Source organism: Lutjanus erythropterus, chromosome 15 (assembly GCF_056507025.1).
Source record: "Lutjanus erythropterus isolate fLutEry1 chromosome 15, fLutEry1.hap2, whole genome shotgun sequence".
Taxonomy (NCBI): domain Eukaryota; kingdom Metazoa; phylum Chordata; class Actinopteri; order Lutjaniformes; family Lutjanidae; genus Lutjanus; species Lutjanus erythropterus.
The window spans coordinates 4,936,988-4,960,111 of record NC_139331.1 but is presented as its reverse complement, the minus strand read 5'-3'; the positions used below and the strand labels follow the sequence as shown (position 1 = coordinate 4,960,111).

At 40.1% G+C, this 23,124-nt stretch overlaps 1 protein-coding gene across 1 annotated transcript in view; it reads left to right on the top strand.

Annotated features, from left to right (window-relative positions):
• The first annotated feature begins 210 nt into the window (after positions 1-210).
• The window catches only part of LOC146313899 (uncharacterized), a 29,907-nt gene continuing 6,993 nt past the window's right edge, over positions 211-23,124 (top strand). Inside the window, exons 1-18 of the mRNA XM_084737207.1 lie at positions 211-438; positions 722-808; positions 2,267-2,390; positions 2,494-2,596; positions 6,502-6,615; positions 6,699-6,815; positions 10,409-10,569; positions 12,668-12,814; positions 13,709-13,811; positions 14,173-14,298; positions 14,480-14,662; positions 14,990-15,243; positions 16,327-17,244; positions 17,911-18,007; positions 18,176-18,283; positions 19,601-21,091; positions 22,258-22,380; positions 22,507-22,635. Coding sequence (XP_084593333.1) covers positions 420-438; positions 722-808; positions 2,267-2,390; positions 2,494-2,596; positions 6,502-6,615; positions 6,699-6,815; positions 10,409-10,569; positions 12,668-12,814; positions 13,709-13,811; positions 14,173-14,298; positions 14,480-14,662; positions 14,990-15,243; positions 16,327-17,244; positions 17,911-18,007; positions 18,176-18,283; positions 19,601-21,091; positions 22,258-22,380; positions 22,507-22,635 — 4,404 coding nt within the window. The 5' untranslated portion in view covers positions 211-419. The remainder of the gene's footprint in view (positions 439-721; positions 809-2,266; positions 2,391-2,493; positions 2,597-6,501; positions 6,616-6,698; positions 6,816-10,408; positions 10,570-12,667; positions 12,815-13,708; positions 13,812-14,172; positions 14,299-14,479; positions 14,663-14,989; positions 15,244-16,326; positions 17,245-17,910; positions 18,008-18,175; positions 18,284-19,600; positions 21,092-22,257; positions 22,381-22,506; positions 22,636-23,124) is intronic.

The window sequence follows — 23,124 nt, the reverse complement described above, 5'->3', positions numbered from 1 at the left end:
GTCTACTTAATATCTTCCAGTTATTTTTCGGTTTTGCTAAGCTGTAGTTTTTAATTTTATTTTTGTCCACTAATTTATATATTTCAATGGGATTTGGTTGACAATAACAACCTTAGTCGTGGCCAGTAGTTACCGTCCATCCTCCTCCGTGTTCCTCCGCCCTCTCTAGTTTATAAATGAGCCCAACAACATCCAGCAGGCAGCGGGGTTAAGTCACACAGGCGCTGCTGAATGGACGCAACATGGCGGAGAGAGGCAGCGAGCAGCCGCGGTCCAGCCGCTCCTGTTCTCCAGCAGTACTGCAGTAGAACTGTTCTGTGTTAGGTCAGCTCTCTGGATATTACGGTGACGGGACGGTTTGCTTTGACGCTACAAGAGAAAAGCTGCAGTGGAAATGAGCTGCGCGTGAGGAACTGGAGATGAGCCGACACGCAACAGGTAAGAGAGACAAGTGCAACCGTGCACGCGACCTGATTCTTCATCCACAGACTAAAGTGGCGGTAAAATGTTTATACGTCACTGATAAAATTACAACTAATGTATAATTTCATGGCGCATTCGTCTTCATCGCTTTATAGGGTAGTGTTCATCAGCCAACTTTTTCTCAGGCGGAGAGGAATGTGCTGGAGCGGTTCCTCCAGCGGTCATATAGCAAGGAGTGCTGGAAATTCTTGTCTGGCGTGTTTTCAATGAAAATAATCATTTCCCACCAACCTTTCAGACGTCCAGGAGTCGGTGCAGGAGTGTGTCTCCTCCCCGCCGCTGCCTGCGGATCATGTGCTCAACTCTGGAGCTGTGCTCTTCCCTGGTAGATATTCATCCACACTGTTCTGCCTTTTATACAAGCTTTTATATGGACAGTACACTAATGTGGTTCTCCTGGCCTGAATGATAAATTTTAATGAAGACTTATTTACACTTTAGAGTCATTGTATTGAAGTGATAGATAAGGTTATTGGCTAAAATATTGACAGTCACTTAATTTTCAGTTATATTGGCAAGACTAACACCAAAATGAGTTGACTCGAATGCCACTTTGCTAGACTAGAATGTCCTTTAAGGGAAAGTTCACCCAAAAAATTAAAATACTTTTGTCTTCTCCTGTACTGCTATTTAGCCATCTAAATAGTTTTGGTGTGAGTTTTGGAGATATCAGCTTTAAAGAAGTATTCAAATCGCCAAAAAATACAAAAAAATCCACGTTGTATTTTTCTAAACATCACAACCCAGTTACTCAAGATAATTCACAGACCTTGTTTCATGTAGAAACTATTTTCTTTCTACTGAACAACACCAGCCAATCACATCACAGCAAAGAAGGCGGCATCCATCTACTCATGGACGAGAGGTTACGGCTCAGCTGAGGAGGATGCTGTTAATGTTTACATCCCACATAGTCATGAAGAGGAGCTTGTGCTCATGAGTAGACGTAGGCTTCCCTCTGTGCAGTGACACAGCGGCTTTTGGTAGAAAGAAAATCGTTCCTTTGACCTGAAACTAGAGCTGCAACTAATGATTATTTTCATATTCAATTAATTGGTTGATTATTTTCTCGATTAATCAATCTATAGTTGTTTGTTTTTTAAAATGTCAGAAAATGGTGAGAAATAGTGTTTTCCCCAACCCTAAGATGACGTCCTCAAATGCCTTATTTTACTTACAGCACAAAGATAATCCACTTACTGACATGGAGGATTAAAGAACCCAAAAAAATATTCACATTTAAGAAGCTGAAATAAGAATTTTGAGTTTTGTTCTCAAAAAAACAATTGTCAATTAATTGATTAGTCAGTTCAGAGGTGGTTTCCTCCAAGCTAACGTTGGTTAGCTGACTTACTTTAGCAACAAGTAAACCTTTCTTTCCATAAGGAAACCAAGGTGGTATATGAACTTGGTACTGCGTTCCCTGTCACCGGCCTGGGAGGCTATTGAGTCCGGTTTAGTTAGCTGCTAACAACAGCTAGCAGTCATGGCTAGCTACTTTAGCAGCAAGTAAGCTAAAGCCTTCTGACCATCAGGAAACTATGTATTGTGTCTAGCACAACACACATGATTAAAAATGTTTAAACATCAGTTTCCATCTGCTACATTCACAACTCTGAAACTCACACCAGAACAATCCAGATGGATACAAAAACACTACAGGCAAGAGGTAAAATATGTGTTTTTGATCTTGTGGTGAGCTGCCTCTATAACTTAGTATGGATACCAGATTTTGCTGGGAGTTCTATACCTTTTCAATAATTTGTGTTATCTGTCTGTACAGGTGCTTTTGATCAGCATGGGTGCCCTTTGATCGTGTTCCCAGTGGACAGACAAGACAGACTCCCCTCAGAACTCAGCAAAGCAGAAGTGGTCCACTTCATAAATTACTTTCTATATCTGCACAAGTACGTGGAGTCAGAGTTATAGTGCGTGTGTGTTTTGTGTGTGTGTGTGTCAGAGAGAGGGAGTACAAGATGTACTGATGTTTGGATTGTTCTTTCTTGACAGTAAGAAGCAGGAGAAGGAGAGTTTGGTGTCAGTGGTGGCTGATCTGAGGCAGGCGTCGCTCCCTACGACCAGGTTCATCGCTGAGACTCTGGTTCTGCTCGAGGTATTGTGACAGAGTGTGCTTCTGCGGTAGATACTGGCTTGTAGCATGTTTCCACTGATTTCCATGGTAATAGATCCAAAATGGATAATCCTTTTGTGAATGATTGTAGAACTGGATACTGCACTCAAAGATAGTGCCTGTGCAGTTGAATGAAAGCTGCTAGACCAGTGATAAGCCCAAAATCTTCTCTTGTCTGTGGACTCAACATTTAGTGCATAAAATTTCTGATTTATGTTAAAAGATACATACAATATAACAAGGCTTTACCAGCACTAGTCTGAGTTGCTGCATACCTGCATTTCCACTATCTGTTATAAAATCTAAAACCACCACCGCCTGATATCGGACTGAATTGCCATCTTGTTACACTTTATTTCCATATTTGGAGCCAACTCAGCAGAGTGGGCGGAGCCAACTCATTGGAGGGTGTGTATTTGAAGGTCTGGACTTGGGCTATAAAATAATTGCTTAGAGCAAACAAAGCTTGATGCAGCGGTGTAACCTGTGTGCTTCACAGTGTTGTAAATAATACACAAAGCTTTCTAAACCTTACCTGACAATTTCAGCAGTTGCTCAGGTGTCTTTAAGATATTGTGCGTTCATATATACAGATGCAAAACTGTATGTGTGTTTGTCTTGAGTGTATCAGTTAAACAGGGTTCAGTGTTCATGTTTGTTTGTTTGTTTGTTTGTTTATTTGTTTGGTTTTTTTTGTAACTTGTCTGGTCAGGTAGTTGGATCAGGAATCAGCTTGCCCGAAGTGAGTTTTTATCTGCCCCTGTACTATTTGTTCTGTTAGTGGTTATTAAATAACAATAAAGACTAAAGTTTGGCAGTCTAAAACCCAAGTATATTCAGTTTAATGTAATGAACAGAGAAAATCAGGAAATTTCCATATTTTAGAGGCTGAAAACAGCATTTTCTGCCATTTGACACTAAAAATTACTTAAAATTACAATTGCTCGATTGTCAAAGTAGTTTAAATCTTTTACTTCTTGCCTGATCGGGCAAGTGAGTTGCCAGATTTACTTCCCCTGGGCAAGTCACAAGTAAGTCTCAAGTCTCAAGCCTTAAACGTGCACGTTTCAAGCCCTAAACAAGTCATAAAGCAGTCTTCACCAAATATAATGTCATTTTGACAACAGAGCCTCAACTTACTGTCACTTGTGCAACAAATGTTGAATGAAGTTGGAAGTTGTTGCGTCTCAGTCTGCAATTTCCTACCTGCAGATTTTTCTTACTACAGTTATTTTTGTTGACCAACTCCTAGTTTTTTCTACGTGAATTAAATTCTTTGGTGTCATTCCTTTCCAACTGGATCTCTCCTGCAACTTTGATTAGGGATGTCCCGATACAACTTTTTCACTTCCGATACGATACCGATATTGCAGCCTTGAGTATTGGCTGATACCAATATCAATCTGATACGATATTAGCACAAATCATACAGACTTTTATTACTTATTTTGTAGTGTGGAATGTTTGAAAAGGCTAAATAAAGTGATGTTACTCAAACAGAGAACAATAGTCAGCAACCAGAGTCACCTATGGATAGAAGTGCTGGAGCGGAAAATGGACTGCTTATCAGAGCGCTTATATCGGAGATTTTAGATGCAGTCCGATAATATCCGATACTCGTTTTTTGGCTGATATTGGACCGATATCCGATATCAATATCGGATCGGGACACCCCTAACTTTGATGCTGTCAGATTGGTTCAAACAAAGTGGTTCTGTGGAAGTAAGGGTCAACTTGCTGAGAAGGCACAGCATTAAGTCTGAAATGACCTTTTTGACTTTTTTTTTTTTTTGCCAGCCAAAATGTATGCATATTGGGTATGACTTTAGTATTTGATTATTAGGAGTGCTGCAGTAAAATGATTAAATGATCACAGAGGTGCTGGAGCCTAATTAACAGGAATGAGGAGAGAAAGATGGGCATGATATAGTCAGCATAGTTAAACCCCTAACCACCATCTAAACATTAATAAGAATGCAAAATTGACAGTCGACTAAAAAGAAGAAATTACTCTAGTAATAGCTGGTTTCCAGTTTTGAAATGTTTTCTGCTGCCTGGTGTGTGTTGGCAGCCCAATATATTTATGAAGTCAAGAAGCCATGTTTGTGTACTGACAGAATGTGGAGCTTTCCATCTACAAGCTATTAGTAACTTGGCAGCGGTAATGCCACATAGACAGAGATTTCTCTTCTCAACAGAGCTCCAGGTTGGAGCTGTTATTAAGTAACAGGACTTCTGGCAAGTGAGGAATTGTTTTGGGCAACATGTTTGATAGCATCTTTGAATCCCTCTCCAAGAACTTTGCAACCCCTGGGCTCTCAAGGAAGGCAGCAAGTTGTTGTGCTTTCTTCCAGGTTTGCTAGATTAGAAAATGATCTCATGAAAAGGTTGTGCATGAAAAAATAAGTGTCAGGGCTCTGTTAGTCATTAGGATTGCACATCACATCTTAAGCTGGTCTTTAAGCTGTATTGGTTAGTTACTTTTTATGCTAAAAATCAGCACCAGGTACCAGAAAAACTGAGACCACAGGCCGTTATTTTGTTGCAAGTTATATATTGTATAAGTTGAGATTAGAAACATGTAGGCACAGAGCTTTTGTGAAACTGCAGCTTGGTGTTTGTGTGTGAATTATGCATGAACAGGACTTGCAGTTGGTCCTCTGCACAGCGACGTGCTCAACTTGTGATCGCCCTCTTGACTAACAGCTCTTTCTTGCGGCATGAAGTTGTGCAACATTTGTTTTATTTATACAAAGAGCCCAAGTCTGAGCTGATCTTCACAGTACAACACCAAATGCGTCATTTCTGTGGTGGTCATAGTGGAATTCCTTAGTGTGTGAGGAGGGGGGAAGAAGGGGGGGCGGGGGTCACATGCATGGCTGGTCACATGCTTGGTTATTTAATAGAAAAGCCTCAGTGAAATTACATGAAATGAGTGCAGTTATCCAGGGGATGCTGCATTCTTGCATCTAGATCAACTGAAGAAGAAAAAACTTTTATAGTTTTTGTGGTCTGATTTGCTGGCCTGCTGTCAACATGCATACCAACATGTTTACACATTTTATTTTGTAATTACAAACTGCTGGAATACAGAAAAACCTCTGTCTTAATTTATGTGTTGTGGTCATTCTGAACTTAACATGACTTGTTTTTTATTTTTTTTATTTCCAAGACTGTTGGATTTATTTTAAAGATGCATTCAATGGTAAACAATAAATGCAACAATTGTTAACAACTAACAGTTTCAGAGTCATCACCTTATCACTGGATCATTCCTAGGAACGGCGCTGGGCTGTGAGGCAGAGCGGGCAACTGCTTTAACTGCCTTGATAACCTCAAAAGAAAAAAGTCCCACTTTTACTGAATGTCAGTGGGTTTTGGTAATTTAATTTACTGGGAAATTTTTAAGGCAGCCATTCCCAAACTTAAAAAATGCCATGACCCAATTTGAAATCTGATAATTTTCTGCAGCACACCCAAACCTTTAATCACATCTCCGATCAACACATGAGATTAGTCAAACCAATGGTGAGATATAAGATCCGTTACGCTGTTAATGTGACAGGTCACCAAATATGGTGTAACAACTGTTAAACAAGATCAGATAAATGAAGAATAGCACTTAATTTAATCCTCATGGCTTTATTTTATTAATTCTGGTTACTTTTTTAAAATTGATCATAAATATCTCATGGTCATTTCAAACATGTAAATATTGAAAACATGTTTTTTTCTTGACCTCTTAAGGCCCACCTGCAGGGCTTTCTCAGCCCACACCTTGGGGATCAGTCTTCAGGACATAATTACAACTCTTAAGTACAGAATCAACAATTGCACACCCTGCATTATGAACTAATCTTGTAGGCTTGCTCACCTTTGTTTTCTAGCTGCACAAGCGGACAGTCCACAGTGTGTATTTTATTCAGCCCAAGAAGAAGGATGCTGTCAAGCTGCTGCTGAAGCTCCTGGCTCCGTCCAAGTCCTACACAGCCTCTTTCAAGGTGAATGAACCAGCACACACCGCAGCCCTTGGTTTGTTTTAGACTTCACTGCAGACGGTAACACTGATCTCATCTTTTTGCAGAAAGTCCTTCTGAAAGAAATCCCAGAGCTCTCGAATTACATCGATCGAAGCCAGCTAACAACACCTCTGGGTGGCTACCTTATTTACTGTCACCAGAGCTGGGTCGCCTTCATTAAGGTAAGTCATTTTGGGAAGATGCTCCACTCTTGACTGTCTCCAAGGAAACAATCAGTATTAAAAAATAAAAAATCATTAAAGCAGCTGACGTTAGTTTTATCTTTAAAGTATAGCCGAGCATAAAGAATGACTAACCTAAATTGCTAAATTAACTTATTAAAGTGTAGAAGATAGTTTCTCATAAACATTGTTGTGCAATTGGAATCATCTTGGCAATGAAAAAAAATATTACATCGTCCAAACTAATAGATAAGAGGGAGAAATTATTTCAGCTGTAAAAGCCAGAATTAGTTTCTAGCATATTCTAATGGCAGTATTTTCTATTAAATTTTAATGAGTTTGCCTACCTCACAGTAAACATGTAGTGAATTCTTGTAAAGGAGAATTAGGCTTCTTGTGTGTTTTAGCCCACAGAGTCTGTAAATGGCTAGTAAAATATCAGTAAGCAGGTCTGATATAAGAATGAAGCAGGAGAGTTTTAGGGTTATAGGGTGACCAAAGATTTAAGCCACTGATAAACAAATACAACTGCAGGAAGTTCCACTACATCATATTTTATTTTTGAAACATGATTTCAAGCATCGGACATAATTTTGCATCAGAAAATGCAAAAGCATTGGACATTTTAAACTGTAAATTACAGTGTGACACTGAGGCAGAATCTACATTTTCCTCATGATGTAGGCCGCTTACTGTGTTTACTCTGCTTCCTTACTGGAAGCCATGTGAGTTTTTTTTTTTTTTTTTTTTTTCAGTTTTCCTCAGTGAAGATTTCCTAACCTGCTCCGCATGAGTGAACAGGCTGAACAACATGTTGCTTGTTTGAAAAAAGGTTCTACTTCTGTGAAATTACACACTTGCTTCACATACAACCTATTTTCATTGGTCAAAATCAGGGCTGACTTCCTTGATGATTCCATTTCCCCTCGTCAAAGCAGTCAGCATGGACTACGAGAGAATAATTTAAGAGGCTGAGAAGCGGCACGTCCTACATAATCCACAGCAGCCTTTTATAGTGATATCCTCAAAAAGGAAGTTGTTGGGAGTTACAAGTAAGGAAGCTGTCTCTCAGATATATAGAAACAAGGCTGAGAAAATAGTTATGAATAAATATGTTAGGCAGAAGAAGAAATCAATTCGTACCACTGCAACTACACTGGCTGTGAATATTGACAGCTAGGAAGCGGTGACAGTGTGTTTTCAGTGTGTCTTAGAGGTGCCTTTACAGTAAAAAGCCCAGAGTAAATAAAGGAAATTCAGTCCTTTGTTCATTCATTGAGCCCACAAACGTCTGTGTGGCACAGAGTTGCAAGGGTGGGTTTAAAAATGTATTCCAATAGTTACTAATTATCTGTTAAAAAAAAATATAGTCCGTAACATAATCCAGTTATCATCTTATTAAAGTACTTTAACTTGATTGCTTTCTATTAGTTCTGGATTACGTCAATATAAAATACGGTGAAATTGTTTTTAGAGCTGCAATTAACAATTGTTTTCATCATTTATTTATTGGTCAGCTCTTGTCTCAATTAATCAGTTAGTTGTTTGATGAATATTATTTATTTTTAATATTTTTCTTGGACCAAAGCCCAAGCTGACGTCCTTAAATGTCTTGTTTTGTCCACGACTCAAAAATATTCAGTTAACTGTCAGCGAGGTGTAAAGGAAGTCAGAAAATATTTACATATAAAAAGCTGAAATCAGAGAATTTTGACTTTTTTCTTAAAATGACTGAAAACAATCAAAATAAATGAAAACTGATTCGGAAATACATAAATGATAGATTAATTGTTGCAGCTGTAAGTGGTAAATGTTCATTGTTAGATTTATTAGTTTGTCCAGCTGTTCCTTCCTTTGTTGTGCAATTTATTTATTTGTTTAAAGACAAAAATTGGCACCCGGTGAAGCTGTTTTTATTCACTAGAGGCCACGATCATGAAAAGACAGCTGTGTGTGCACTGAGCATGGTCGTGTGTTTGTGAAGATTCTTGTCATCATCATCAGGGTATTCATAGAACAGGTTGATGTAGGCAACTGGACTTGGCAGAGTTCTTGAAAACGTTTCACCTCTCATCCAGGAGGCTTCTTCATTTCTGAAGAAGTTACCTTTTTTTCTATCCAGATTATGTAATCCCATTACATGTAATCAGTTACTCCCCAAGCCTGGTGTGGTGTATATGCTAAATGCAGTGCTCCCAGTGAACTTTCTAATGCTTGCAATGTTTGCAGTTGTCAAGTTGTTGAGTTGTTTTGTGAAGTAGCCCGTCTAATGAGGATATCTGACAAATATTAGCAAAGTAATTGACACAAATTAATAATTGCATTGATTGCACAAACACTGAAGATAACTCTCTGCTTTCTGCTCGGCAGGACAGAATCACTCAGCTGAGCACACTCTCTCACAAACACATAAAGTGTATGTGGGAGTGGGACTGATGGAGACAATGACATTTCTCTATCATCACGCTCACATTGTATTGAAGTGGAGGCTAGTGGTTTTAAAATGTACGTGCACAGCGACTCACAACTTTTTGTTGTATTAGAATGAAAATTTAACCTGGTAGCCTTATAAAACAGCCTGGTTAATCTGACTCGGAAAACTTATGCGAGCAAACATGATGGAAAAAAACAAGATGTAGCAGAGAAAGTATAAAAACAGTGTACATTAAGATCTAATCAGTGAATTTTGCAGCAGTATTCTTTATTTACTTGGCAAAATACCCTGTAATTATTCAGTAAATTAACCTATTATGAGCACAGACATGTTAATATTCAGTAAATACAGTATATGCAATATATGAGCTTCCTTTCACAAGTCAGCCATTCTGATCAGTTCTGATTGTTTCTTTAAACGTATCTGAATGAGAGCAAACCTTATGAGGCTGTCTTGTGATCAGTCAGAGGGTTTACCACAAAGTAACATTGTCCTACTGTCCTTTGCAGCTGTAGAGTGTGTGTGTACACACAGATAGACACTGCTTACATCTGAAGGAGCACACAGTTTATCTGATGGACAATACTCAAGCCAAATGATTTATTCCAACTAAATATTGCTCCTTTGTGATGGCGAGCGTGCTCAGCACACTCAGTCAGGAGATGTTTTCATTTGTGAATCCATTCATGAGATCCGTCCAAGCGGCCCGCGTCTATTGTTCGTTACCTTGGTGAAGCTTGTGCAAATGCCTCGCGTAATCAGCTGACCTTATTAGCAAGTGAAAGGAGCCCCTCTTTCCATGACATTATACATTCAGTCATGTTCAACTGGGCCATTTGGCCACGATGACAGGATTCATTAACCACGGCAGCTCTCGGCCTATAGGAGGCCTATTTAGGATGCAACTGCATCTTTACTTGAGACCTACATTTGGGTTGTGAGTGTTAAACAATTACATCCACTTCTGTTGAGCATAAATCAGAGCAGTCTTATAATTATTCCATCATCAGCTTGATTCATTATAAAATTAAAAGTATAAATCATAGATTTACAACCCCATGCTTAAAGCTAATCATAGATGACATAAATCATAAATGTTTTAGTCTTTTTATGATGGCGTCATTTTAAATTGATCCTGTCTGTGTGCTTCCTGTTGCAGGAGATTGATGCGTTTGTCCAGGAGTTCCTGTCTGTGGTGCAGCGACTGCCCTCGTGCATCTCCACCCTGCATGCTCTGTCCAGGCTGCCGCTGCCCTCCAACATCAGCGAGCTCCAACACTTCTGCTCCACCAACGAAGCAAAGTTCCTCCAGCTCAGGAGGTCAGGCTCTCAATTTGTTCTTCTGCTCCTCCATTAGGCAAACAAAGGTTCACTCAGGTGTCTAGATTGTCTTCACTGGATTATCTGTCTGATATTTAGTGTGTTTTGACATTTTGTTTTGTGACGAGGTGATTGTTAGACACGCACAAAATAAATAGCACTGAACACTTTTGTTATCTACTATTATTCGTTAGCAGAGCATTGAAAGGAAGGAAACGCAACCAGTTATAGCAAGTCTTGACAGAGCTGAATCATATCAAACTGAATCACTGGCCACTTCAAGATTTATGAGATATATCGTATCGTTGAACATGTATTGAGATACGTACTGAATCATCTCAGTCAGAGAGATAGACACCCCTTCTAACCAGTAAACTTGAAATGAATTAGTAAGAATGTAATTTCAAATATCAATTCTATTTGTAATTTGTAATATATTTATTTTTTTCAGAAAAAGTCAGAGTCCTCTGATTTCAGCTTCTTAAATGTGAAAATGGTCTGGTTCATTAGACGCCTCTGTCAGTATACTGAATGTCTTTGAGTTGTGGACAAAATGAGACATTTGAGGACGTCATCTTGAGCTTTGGGAAACACTGATCAACATTCTTCACCTTTTTCTGACATGTTATAGGCAAGCAACTATTAATCAATTAAACAAGAAGATAATTGGCAGATTAATCAACTATGAAAAAACTTGTTAGTTGCAGCCCTAATATCTACAGTTCCTTTTATGACTAGTCAGAATTGAATTTTAGATATTGAAAAATGAATTTCCACTACTCAAAAGGTCAAAATGGTGGTTTATATATCAGAAATGACTATGGTGATTTGGGCTATATATCCAAACTGTTTTGTTGATATGTCAGACATTATTGGATATATGTAATTGTTGATATGACATGGAGATTACATTTCTTCTAGTCACAATCCCTTTTCAACATGTGACAATGACTACTCTTACTAGAGAAAAGGAATTGCTGATATCTATAAATAAGTGAAAGATATCTGAAAAAATCTGTTGTGACTAATGAAAATGTCATTTCTGAGTGTAATGTGAAAATATGTTGTAACATGTCAGAATCGTGTCACAGTATCTTCAGTCAACATTTTAATTAATCAAAATGACTGTCAAAATGTCACTTCCACTAGTACAAACTAAATTGCTACAAGTCAGCAATGTCTCTTCCCAGAAATCATGACCCAGTTACTTGAGACCTTGTTGTGAGCAGTTCCATGTAGGAACTACTTCCTTTCTTTGGTAGAATCTACCAGAACAATTACTTTGTACTAGAAAGAAAATAGTTCTTATGTGGAACTGCTCTTGAGTAAGTGGGCCATGATTTCTGGAGAGAAATACTGATGTGTTTTCTGTTTTGAAAAATATTTCACTACCTTTATTTTGATAAGGGCAGGAAAGGGGCAGAGACTGAATGACATTCAGCCAAGGGCTTCAGGTTGGAGTTGAACCCACGGTCATTGCAGAGGACTCACAGCCTTAGTACATGGGGTGCAAACTCCACTAACAGTTACCAGGCCACCAGTGTTGAACTTTTCAAATGTATTTTTTGTGCTTTGAGCACCACAAGCACAGTGCCATTTAGTCTCATTATATTGGAGAGGAGGCAGTTGATATCTCCAAAACTCTGCAACCCATATCAAAAATATCCATAGAAATAGAACTACAGGCCAGGGGAAAATGTGTTTCTTTGAATTTATAACTGTTCCTGTTAAAAAGGGTTTGCCAGCGGTCGCTCATCATTGTAGCCATTTTTGGAGCTGCAGCGTTCTCCGAGATTTAACCACTTAAATGTGAACATATCAGGAAGTTGAATTCCTGTGTCAAACACAAATCATAAGTTCATTCACAGACAGCAGAGCAGTACAGCTGTGTCCACTGAAAAGGACACTACAGTGCGGGTTTAAAAAGAATCTTTTGTCGCCACTGTGGCTGCTGGAATATACCGATGTGAAATGAAAAGCATTTTCCACGCTCGTAACATGTAAACCACCAGTGCAGGTTACATAACCAAGGACAAAACCCTGGATTGTCTGATGATGATGTCTGTGTTAATGTTTATCTGTACGTGTTGTTGTGCAGGGAGCTGGGGCTGGACGAGCTGCTGAGGCACTGTGAGAGTGTGGTGGAGAAGCTGCGTTACCCTGAGAAGGAGCCGTGCTACCAAGCCATGGCCGGCACTGCCCTCTTCACTCACACTGCCTTCGACATGCTGCAGAACCACAGCAGGTACTGCAGGCAGGCAGCTCCCAGAGAGGAAACACTACTGCTCTCCAACGCCTTCATCTTAATCCTCTGTACTAACACTTCCCACGCATACCACACCACAGTGTTGCAACGGTCCTGTGTTGCACAAGAGCTACACAACAGTCCCAACATGAGTTTGATTAGTGAGGTTTTAGTAGGTTGAAAAATGTTAATCTAAACCATCATAGCAGACATTTCATGATAGGGAAACTCAAATGTGACCATTGTTTATGGCCCAAAATTGATTTGTTCTAAATGCATGAAATCATGCATAAAATGATCACATCATCTATTTAACAAGGGAACTCCTTACATCTTTGGCTGCAGGAGGTAACCCTGGAGTTGTCAGAGAAATCACTAAACTTGTCTATTAGACACAAGGTGTTACAACTGTTGTATTCAGTTGTATTTTTCTTAACTTCCTGGGAATCAGAAGAGGTTTTTTATTGTTGTTGTTGAGCAAAGGACTCATTCTCTACGGACTGTAGAGTACACTGTGATGGTCTTTTAATTGTCTGCTGGTGCCTGTTGAAATACCTGGTTGTCAGTGACTGTTAAGGGGACATGTGTTGAAAGACAAAGGTCCTTTTTAAGGTTGACTGGCACACTGACTGTGAGGGCAAATCATAGCTGAGAAAGCCAAAATCGGTCCCATCTAGATTTTTTTCCAGAACTTTTTATTGACTTTGAATTTGATGTTCAATTCAAAAGTTATCCAGTTTGCAGTTTAATAAATTTGCTGTAGAAATCTACCACAAAAATCCACAAATTGGTCAACCTCTAGTTTTGGTTAAGCAACCACTAATGGCATACGATGCGTTGTAATAAACATAAATAGCTGATGGCACCTGTTAAGCTCTTTTCTGTTCTTGACAGGATAACTGCAGCTGTGGAAAAAGTGGAGCTGCTGTGGCAGCAAGCCTTTTCTAAGGCCCGTCTCCAGCTGCAGGTGTTCCAGCTGCGAGAGGAAGCTCTGCAGGTGAGTCAGTGGACAACCGTTTGGTTCTGAGGCTGCTTTCACAACTTGTTTGGCTTAAAGGAAACTCTGGTGGGACTCATGTGAAAGCTGTCTGTCTAACCCTGGTGCGGTTTATTTGTGGTGTGAAAGCAAATTAATCAACTACAGGATCTTATAGTTGCAAATATGCAGTTTACGCATTATTTCAAGCTGCAAACCTGAATTGCAAACCTGAATTTCAAACCATTAGAACTAGAATAGAACAACGTATCATTTTTTTTCCTTTTGTCTGGTCCAATTATATCAAACTCCAGGTTTAAATACCTGTGGTTAAAATGTCAGGCTCCCTCTATGAACTCAGTGTGTTTCCTTCTGCTTACAGATCACAGAGCAGATCCAAACTCTTCAAGAGAAACTGCATTCTTACAAAGTAGAGATCGCCAAGGATGCCGCAAAGGCTGTGATGCTGGTGTCAGAGTTTGAGGTGTCCATTCACACCCCGGCTATGGTACTGATTTCATTGATGTGTTCTGTTTCTTTACTTTGCGTAACATCTAGTATCAGTCAGACCCACTCACAGCCATCCTTGTATCCTATCACAGGTTACCATACATTCTGTCATATTCCCTGACATTGAATTTTTTGTTAAGTCCTGTCGTTCACTTGTATCGTCGACGGTTTCCTACCAGGCACTCGTTCGCTGTGCTGAGGATGTGATCCACACATTAGCAGAGATCCTGCCCTTTGACAGTCAGAGCAGGGAGCGCTGGGTTGTGGATCTAGAGAGGCTGAAGGACAAACTCCACTCGGCTGTGCTCTTCATCATCCAAACCCTCCGAGCAGTTTCCACCTACCATCATAACTACAACAAAGTAAGTTCTCAGCATGAGAGAAAATGTATGAGTGGTCATCAGTGATCACTGCTATAGTCAACTAGATCATTCAACTGCAGTCTCATTTAATGAATCATTTTTAATTAATTTCTTAAATATACATACAGTTTTTAACATGATGATTTGGAACTTTTCTATTTCTATGAAGCACTTAAAGCACAGTAAGCACTGAAGGGTTGAGGTGTGTGGGGTGAAAGCATTTGAGTTTTCTGGTCTGAGGTCAGTAGGCAGTTAATCAGTGAGGATGCTGAAGGTGCTGCAGCCATCCATACTTATCTTGACCCAGTTTTCTTGTTCATCTTCCAGGCCAGCAGCTGGTACAGGCTGGTCCTCTGTGAAAACTTCCTCCAGGAGCTGCTGTCCAGCGTGAATGGACACACTGCTACCACACAAAGGCAGAGGAGGAACTGGGGGACGATTCCTGCATGGAGGCACAAACTGTCCACCTTCCTGAAGAAGAACCCTCCTCCAGATATGGAGGAACTGATTGATCTGGCTCATCTGTGTGATGTTATCCCAGATGAGGAGATCCAGCAGGCAGGGAAGCAGATGTCTCAGCGGTGAGAGAGCACGGTTCCATGTCACAGACAGGTCATAAAGATGGCTGTCTTTCAATTTGTCTTCTTACAATAGTTTGTTACAGGAATGTGCATTTGATAACAACATTGTTTTAAAATTAAAGGACATCTTTCAGCTGCTCTGTGTTCCTTAACAAACCACTACACTGTTTGTTAGATGGCAAAAAAGTAAAAAAAAAAACTTAGCTGAAAAGTTAACAAAACAATAACACTGTTTATTAGCTGGCTATGAAGTTAACAACAAGTTACATTGTTAGTTAGCTAAAGAAATTACAAAATGTTTATTTGATAGCTAGCTGAAACGATAACAAAATGTTTGTGTTTGTTAGTTAGCTGAACAGATAACATGTTACATTGTTTATTGGCCAGCTAAAAATTGAAATGTTAGTATGTTAACTAGCTGAAAATGTAACAAAACGTTACATTGTTTTCTAGCCAGCTTGAAAACATTACATTGTTTGTTAGCTCGCTAAAATGTGAATAAAATGTGACATTATTTACTAGTTAGCTATAAAGTTAGTTTACTCATGATGGCATTGCTCTCTCCTCCTTTTAGAAAAACTTGTTATCCCAATTAATGGAACAGTATGGCCAAATAATAGCAGATTTAAAAGAGAGACAACAGCATAGTAAAGAAAAGACACTGCCTGGCAGCAACTGGCAGACTATGATGCTGCATCATAATCATTTCAAAAAGCAACTATTGTAAAAGTTAAACTTCCTCAAGTGTAAGTTTAAAGTTAATACTGAATCAGATTTTAAATTGCGCAATTGTGCAACAGTTAAATTGAATCTATGTTTAGAGTGAAAACCAAACAGAGTTTTAAATTGAATCTTTCTTCATCTTAATCTTTCTTGCATCAACCTTTTACACAAGCTTAAGTTAAATCATGATTTAATCTGGTTTTAAAATGAATCCTTGTTGGTGCAACCCAGCTCTAATGTGTTTACTACATCATCTACACCAATTGTCGACTGGGAACAGACTGGCTGTGCTGTGGTGACACATTCTTGGCAGATGGATATTAAATGACCAGTTTTATAGCAATCTTTTTTATTCTTTAGATGCATAACCCTGAGGAAGCTGCTGATGTCATCAGGACCTGTGGCTGTGGGTCACCTCCAGCTGGCTTTACAGTGGCAGTATGAGTTGTTGCGGAGCCATGTTAAAGCTTCATCTGGTGACAGTGCTACAAACGGAACAGCTAAGGATGTTGAAGAGCTCTCTAAATGTGACAGTGGTAAGGAAGGAGCGTCTCCTTCAGCTGCAGTGTCTGGGCTGGCGTCAGCTGAGGGCAAACCCCCCTCCCTCAGCTCTTTTGACTCTGGCTTCGATGGGGCTGGAAGCAGCCAGCTGGAGGCCTCAGGAGGGAGGGAAGGAGGAGAAGGTCTGTGTAGATTAGCTGGGAGCAGGGACCCTGTGAGACCTGTCTTGAGCCTGCCTCAAATCCACAAAGAGAACATCTTGAGTGTTTCGGATTCTGAGGATCACAGAGAGGAGTTTGACTTTGGGTCTGTGGGAAACTCCTCCAGGGCCAGCCTCCACATCATCCCTAAAGTCACCGTGGAGTCGCTCAACTTTGAGATCAAAGTGAGGCGCTCAGCTGCTCTCCCCAGTAACCCCTGGCTCAGCCTGCCTGTAGATGATCTGGAGAACTCGTACACAGTCACCATCACACCTAACCCGACACCGCAGAAGATAGACCTGCGCTTCCATGATCCCTCAGACCCCCGCACTACAGCCAGCAGGTCTCGAGACCAGCTCACACAGACGGAGGTGTTGGGCAGAGGACCACACAGCAGGGACTGGATACTACATTCACAGAGCAGTCTGGAGGATCCTGAACTGAGTCCCATTCACAAAATCCTGTCCAGCACGATCACAGATGGAAGAGACAAGTCCATGTGTACCACAGAGGGACTCCCCACTCTGCTCTGGGACTCTTATGACCTCCATGACCAGAATCAGGATTCTGTTGACAGGTAAGGTGTCTGTTTCATAATTATATGTACTTTGGTCAGTGCTGTCCGTTTTTCCGAAAGCTCAAATTCAAATAAATTTGAGCGCATCTCTCACACTTTGACCTAAACTAAGGGTTAGGGTTCTATTCTTTCATGATGCCTTCAGTGTCTCACTTGAGTGCCGAGCGAACTGTTCTTGTTAAAGAAGTTACATGTTCCCAAACAGCCTCACCTTTATTCACATCTTTTGTCCAACTGTGGTGCTGAATCCAAAATGCTTCCACGCATTCCTTCTCAGGTGGTTTGGTGTCATCATGTCCAATAACCAATCTATTATAGATTGAAGATTCAAGATGTTTATTTTCACACCAGTTATACAAGTACAGTCGTATGAAAAACTTGGGCCAGAATGCTCCACACAAGTAATAAAACACAGGACAGTAATAATAAAAAAGATAATGGTTAAATAGGATGATCATTTATGAACATATATACACTACACTAATAGTATACTTGCTGTTACTTTCATACACTAATCATTTGTACTTTACAGGAACTACTATTATGGTATAAAATCACAGGTAGTAATTATTTGAACGTGGATGTCACAACTATTGATTTGTAGAATACTGGAAGATTGATTTGGCTAAAAGAAATTGTATTTTTCATGCTTTCTTTTCCCCTCAGCTCGATTGATCTCTCTCTAAAGGACTGGGATGTGAAGGAGCAGGAAGGTTTGAGGGAAGTGGAGAAGATCCTGGACAGGGCTGATGAAATACTAGAGGTAAGAAATGCACCTTTTGATAAAAGGATGGGCTGCAACTAGTAATAATTCCCAGTGTTTAAGTCCATAGAAAGTTAAATATAACATCAGATGCCCATCGTGAGCTACAGTAGCCCAGTGATGTATGTTTTCTTACTTGAGCAATCAAATAAACGTGTTGCTCTACAGAAAGAAGAAAATGTTCTGGCTCAGGAGGCGGAGCTGGACTCTCTGCTGAGGTCTGAGGAGAGGCACAATCAGTGGTCGCCATGGGACAGTGAGGACCAGCTCGCTGTGGTATGTTAAACATGGTGATGGAAAAAACATGATGTTTGAAGCATCTCCTCAGTGACATCAGATTATGTTAAAAATGGAATTCATCAGCAAGGGGATGTTCATTTTGATCTTTTAGACTATGAAACAACATAAAAGGAAAAACCTTCATAAAAGTGGGTAAAAGTTACTAATCCATTACCTTGGGCTCTGTTAATATTAGTGCTTTATTTAGATTTTTATTGTAGTTAAAAAGTTGAAAATATAGATTAGTTTCATTCTTATTGTTGTTATTGGAGTGTTAGTTTCAGTCTGGTGTTAGACAACAAAACCTAAAGACAGTTGTCTAGTTCTCGTCAGTGAATTTTTAGTCAGATTTTTTTGTTGAATTTTTAGTTTTTATGTGTGAACATTCTGAGTCCTTGATGTGTATGGTTACCATGGTTACATGTATTGTTTTCGTCTATCGGAGCGGAAAAGATGCTGTTGACCTGTTTTATATTAGGCTTTCATACAGTAGACTCACTTATGCATTAACATTTTCCTTTTGGAAATGTGAGCCCAACAACCAACGATTACCAATATATTTGTGCAGGTTAGGGTGTGTGCGTTTCAGCTCAGAAATGAGTGGCGAATTCACTGTTATGTATGCTATGTACGTTCTCTATGTCTAATACCAAAACAAGAAACTCACAAAAAGTCAAGAAAGAAAATATTCTTACACCTGTTCTTATTAAACAGAAAAATGTAACTGCACACCTTCTGTATCCAAGTTTCTCTCTTTTACTGAACTAAGATGAGCTTTAATTGTCTTGGTAACTAATTGTAAAACACATTTTATTCACACTCAATAGTCTGACTCTATGATATTTGCCTCTCAATCATTCATCAGCTCAGTGGGTGTTAACTGTGCCGCTTATTGAGTCTGTCACTGTGTGACAGCTCTTACTTGTTCTGTGGAGGCAGGCTATTATATTAGCCAAATAAAATGTCAAAAATCATTCCAAAAATAAACATTCACCAAACAGTTGTAGTCTTCCAGTAGCCCAGCCCTACTGTTTAATACCTGAACATACCTGTTATTAACATTGTGCACTTGCAGTTGCTTAGTTTAAGGACTGTGTTTCAGACTAAGAAGTCTGCCAGGATCTACTCTGCCAAGTGCTCTGACTTTTACACTGATACTCCTGTGGTTTTTATCCAGTTTTCATTTACCCGTGTAACTTTGTCCAATGATATTTCAAATGTCAAATCTACCTTTATTGAACTACAGTGAATATCTCTGTGTAAATAGGCAGCGTTTGTTCATTATTCTCTCTCTTCTCATGCTTATTTTTTAAGATGTCATCCAGTGAGCTGGCTGAAGCTGGTGTTATTGGCCTGGAGGATTACCTCCTCCCTGCAGAATCTGATGACCTTGATGAACCCAGATCTCTCGCATCTGCAAGTGAAACCAAGGCTTCTGACAATGAAGCTGCCACAGGAGCAGATCCAGAAGTGTTCCCCAGCAGGCAGGACCTGCTGACGGAGCTAAGAAAAGTGCAGATCCTGGATCAGCTGATCATGGAGGAGAACCTGAAGATCCACGAGCTGCGTTGCTGTGAAGAAAACCAGGATGAGGAACTCTCCAGGAGTAAACCTTTGGATACAAACGAGTCATCAAATATGAGCAAAGAGAGGGAGGCTTTTCGGTTACAGCTGGAAAAGGAGAAACAGGAGGTGGCCAAACTTGAGAAAAATTTGAGTAAAGAGTGTAAAGTGAAGAAGCACAAAGACAAAGCCAGAAAGATTGTGAAATGTTCAATAATGGAGAAAGCAAGAACTGAGAATAAGGAGGACAGAGCGCTCTGTGATGAGCTTTTATCAGGTAGCTCTAACAGATCACAGAGAACACACTCAACATTTCTAGACCATGACAGTCCTCAGGCTCAGGAGGCCTGTAACACTGAACATAATGAAGCAGTATTGGGTCCTGATATTGCCAAAGATGATACAACACAAAACTTGGTTCAGCTTCCAGATTCCCAATGTCAAGATGATTACTCTGAAGCTGAGCCATCAGTATTGAATAGAACTACCTCTGATTTGAAAGAATCTCCTGACGAGGTGGAAATCCAGCCTCAGGGATGTCTCGAAAGGAAAGACTCTGTCAGATCTGGTGAAAACACTACCATAACCAAACCAGAAGCCTCTTTAACCCCTGAGATGAGGCCAGATGATGGAGCGTTTGACCCAGGTGGAGAATCCCACCTTCCTCCTGTGCCTAAACCAAGAAAGGCTTTGCTTCCTGTGAACGATGACTTCGCAGAACAGGAAACTCCTCCTTCCACAGAGCTCAGTCCAGCTCTGTCTTCAGTCCCTCAAGATGCTGACATTGTGCAACTTGATCTACTAGAGAAACCACCTGATGCACTTCCAGAAAATGTACCTCCAGACATCAGTCACAGTTTGGTTCTCAACGCAAATGTGAAGGAACACAGCAACAATAACAATAATAACTGCACACTCCTGGAGAACTGTGAGGTGTCATTAGAGCCCCTCTCTGAAATAAGCACTAAAGATGAAGAGGGTCCCTCAGTGGTACCTGTATGTTTGCTACAGAAAGATTCAGAGCCAGCAGAGGAGATCCAGACGTCCTCTCCTGTAGATGAGCAGCCACATCAGCAGTCAGCAGCCCCGCAGTCTCCAGAGCAGCCTCTGGAGTTTGACTCCAGTGGAGGAGATGAGCAGAATGAAGACTGGCCTGATGGTGTTCACAGCTCTGGGATCATGAGGATATCCGCGTCTGGGTCAGCTGGGATTGAGGCCCAGCTCAACATCAGCACAAGAGAGGTACAATACTTACTGGAATATATGGATTGACCACTTTTTAAAGTTTCCTTAAAACAGCTGGCAGAGTGCTTTTTGGTCTTCGGTAAAAGCAGTCAGTTAGAAAGGGACTCGTCTCAAGCATTGATTGACTTTTACAGCAGTCAGTACAGTTAGGCTGATAATGGCCGACTGGAAATTTTTAACATGTGGCCTATCAACCAGTGACTCGAGTTTTGTTTGTCCCCCTCTTTGCCTCCTCCCGTCCTCTCGAGTCACAACCGGAATGTGTCTGCAAGTGGCACATTCACTATGCTGCATGTATTCACTATGCCTAATAAACTTATATATAAATATATAATAATATATAAAATAAACTCACAAAGTGTCAAGAAATTAATTATTCTTACACCTATTTTTCTTTTTAAACAAAGAAAAACAACCGTAGATCCTCTGAATTGAAGCTTCTCTCTTATTAAGCTCAGATGAGCTTAACTGGCTCATTTACTCCTCATAAAATGCACTTTGATTCAAACTCACCAGAATTGTCCTTGTTAGTCTGTCCATTTGTCCAACAATAGCCAACTCTGGTTTCCTCAAATAAAATCTTAATTCACCTCGTGAAAAGAGGCTGCAGGCTGTTTTCCTCCCACTCCTCGCCCAACTCAAAGCGCTCATGGTCTGGCTGGGTGGGTCTGCAGACCATTACATTAGCAAAATAAAATGACCGCTATTGCCCCCAAAATCGGCTAAATATTTGTTCAATAGCCCAACCCTAAACTACAACATTTTTCGCTTTAGACAGCCAGGCTAGCTGTGTCACCCCCCCAACCCCCCCCCCCCCCTTCAGTCTTCTCCTTGGCTAACCACATCTTGACTCTTGCTTGACACTTGACAGACAAAAAAAAATTATACCAGTATTATCACTCTGGGAACAAACAAAAAACATATTTCCTGCAGTGTTAGAACTGTTTCTTCGCGTGCAATGTGACTAAAATAAATTTGAATGTGGAAACTATATGGAATATGACTTCATTTAAAATATGTCGCTGAAAGAAATCACTTGTGGACGAGTTAAATGACAATGAGCCTTAAGACATTAAGAACCAGATTGTTCATAAAGACTGGTGAGCACACCGAGCACTGTTGTTCATTGCTGTTTAATTTTATTTTTCTGAATATGATTGCAGATGTCAGATTTTAAGACGCCCATAGTCCTGGATACCGGGTCTGGTTTGATGAAAGCAGGATTTGCAGATCAGGACCTCCCAAACATTATATTCCCAACAATTATTGGGATGCCAAAATATGAGGTGAGGGCACATACTTAGTGTATTATTTATTGTTCTCTACAAAATAAAAGCATTCTAGTGAGAAGTAATGTGGCTTTGCATCCAGCCAGTCCTTCTGATTAGAGGTTTGGTCTTTTGCCTTTGCAGGAAATAATGAATAGTAACCTTGAAAGGGAGACCTACATTGGACATGAGGCTCAGCACATGAGAGGGGTCCTGGCTCTGAAGCATCCCATAAAGAACGGAATCATCCGAAACTGGGATGACATGGAAAAGGTGAGTAGGAATGCATATGGTTGTTGCTCCTGCCTATTTAAAAAGTATGGTTGGATTTCAGGCAACTACTACCTAGCAAATGTTTTGATGAGGTGATGTTCTGGACTGTTCACACTTTTTTTTTTTTTTTTTTAGATGCTAATACATACAGGACCATGCATTCTTCAAAGACTGTAAGGTCATGATTTATGACCACTCTTAGATGAGGGATGCTCAGTTCAGTTGCTGATCATTATCTGCTAATATTCAGTAAAAATATGCCATCGGGAGATGACAATTGATGCTTGCTAGTCGTTAGTCGTGGGAACCATTTGATGAGGTAAAAAACTAAGCCAATTCTTAGCTGAGTTGGTGTCATTGTCACATGCTAACTAACCTGATGCAGCACTTCAGCCTCAAAATGATTTGTATATCAATTACTCACCCTGTGTTTTATGAATTTGCATCACGTTGAATATAGACTGCAGCAACAGGATGGTGATGATAATA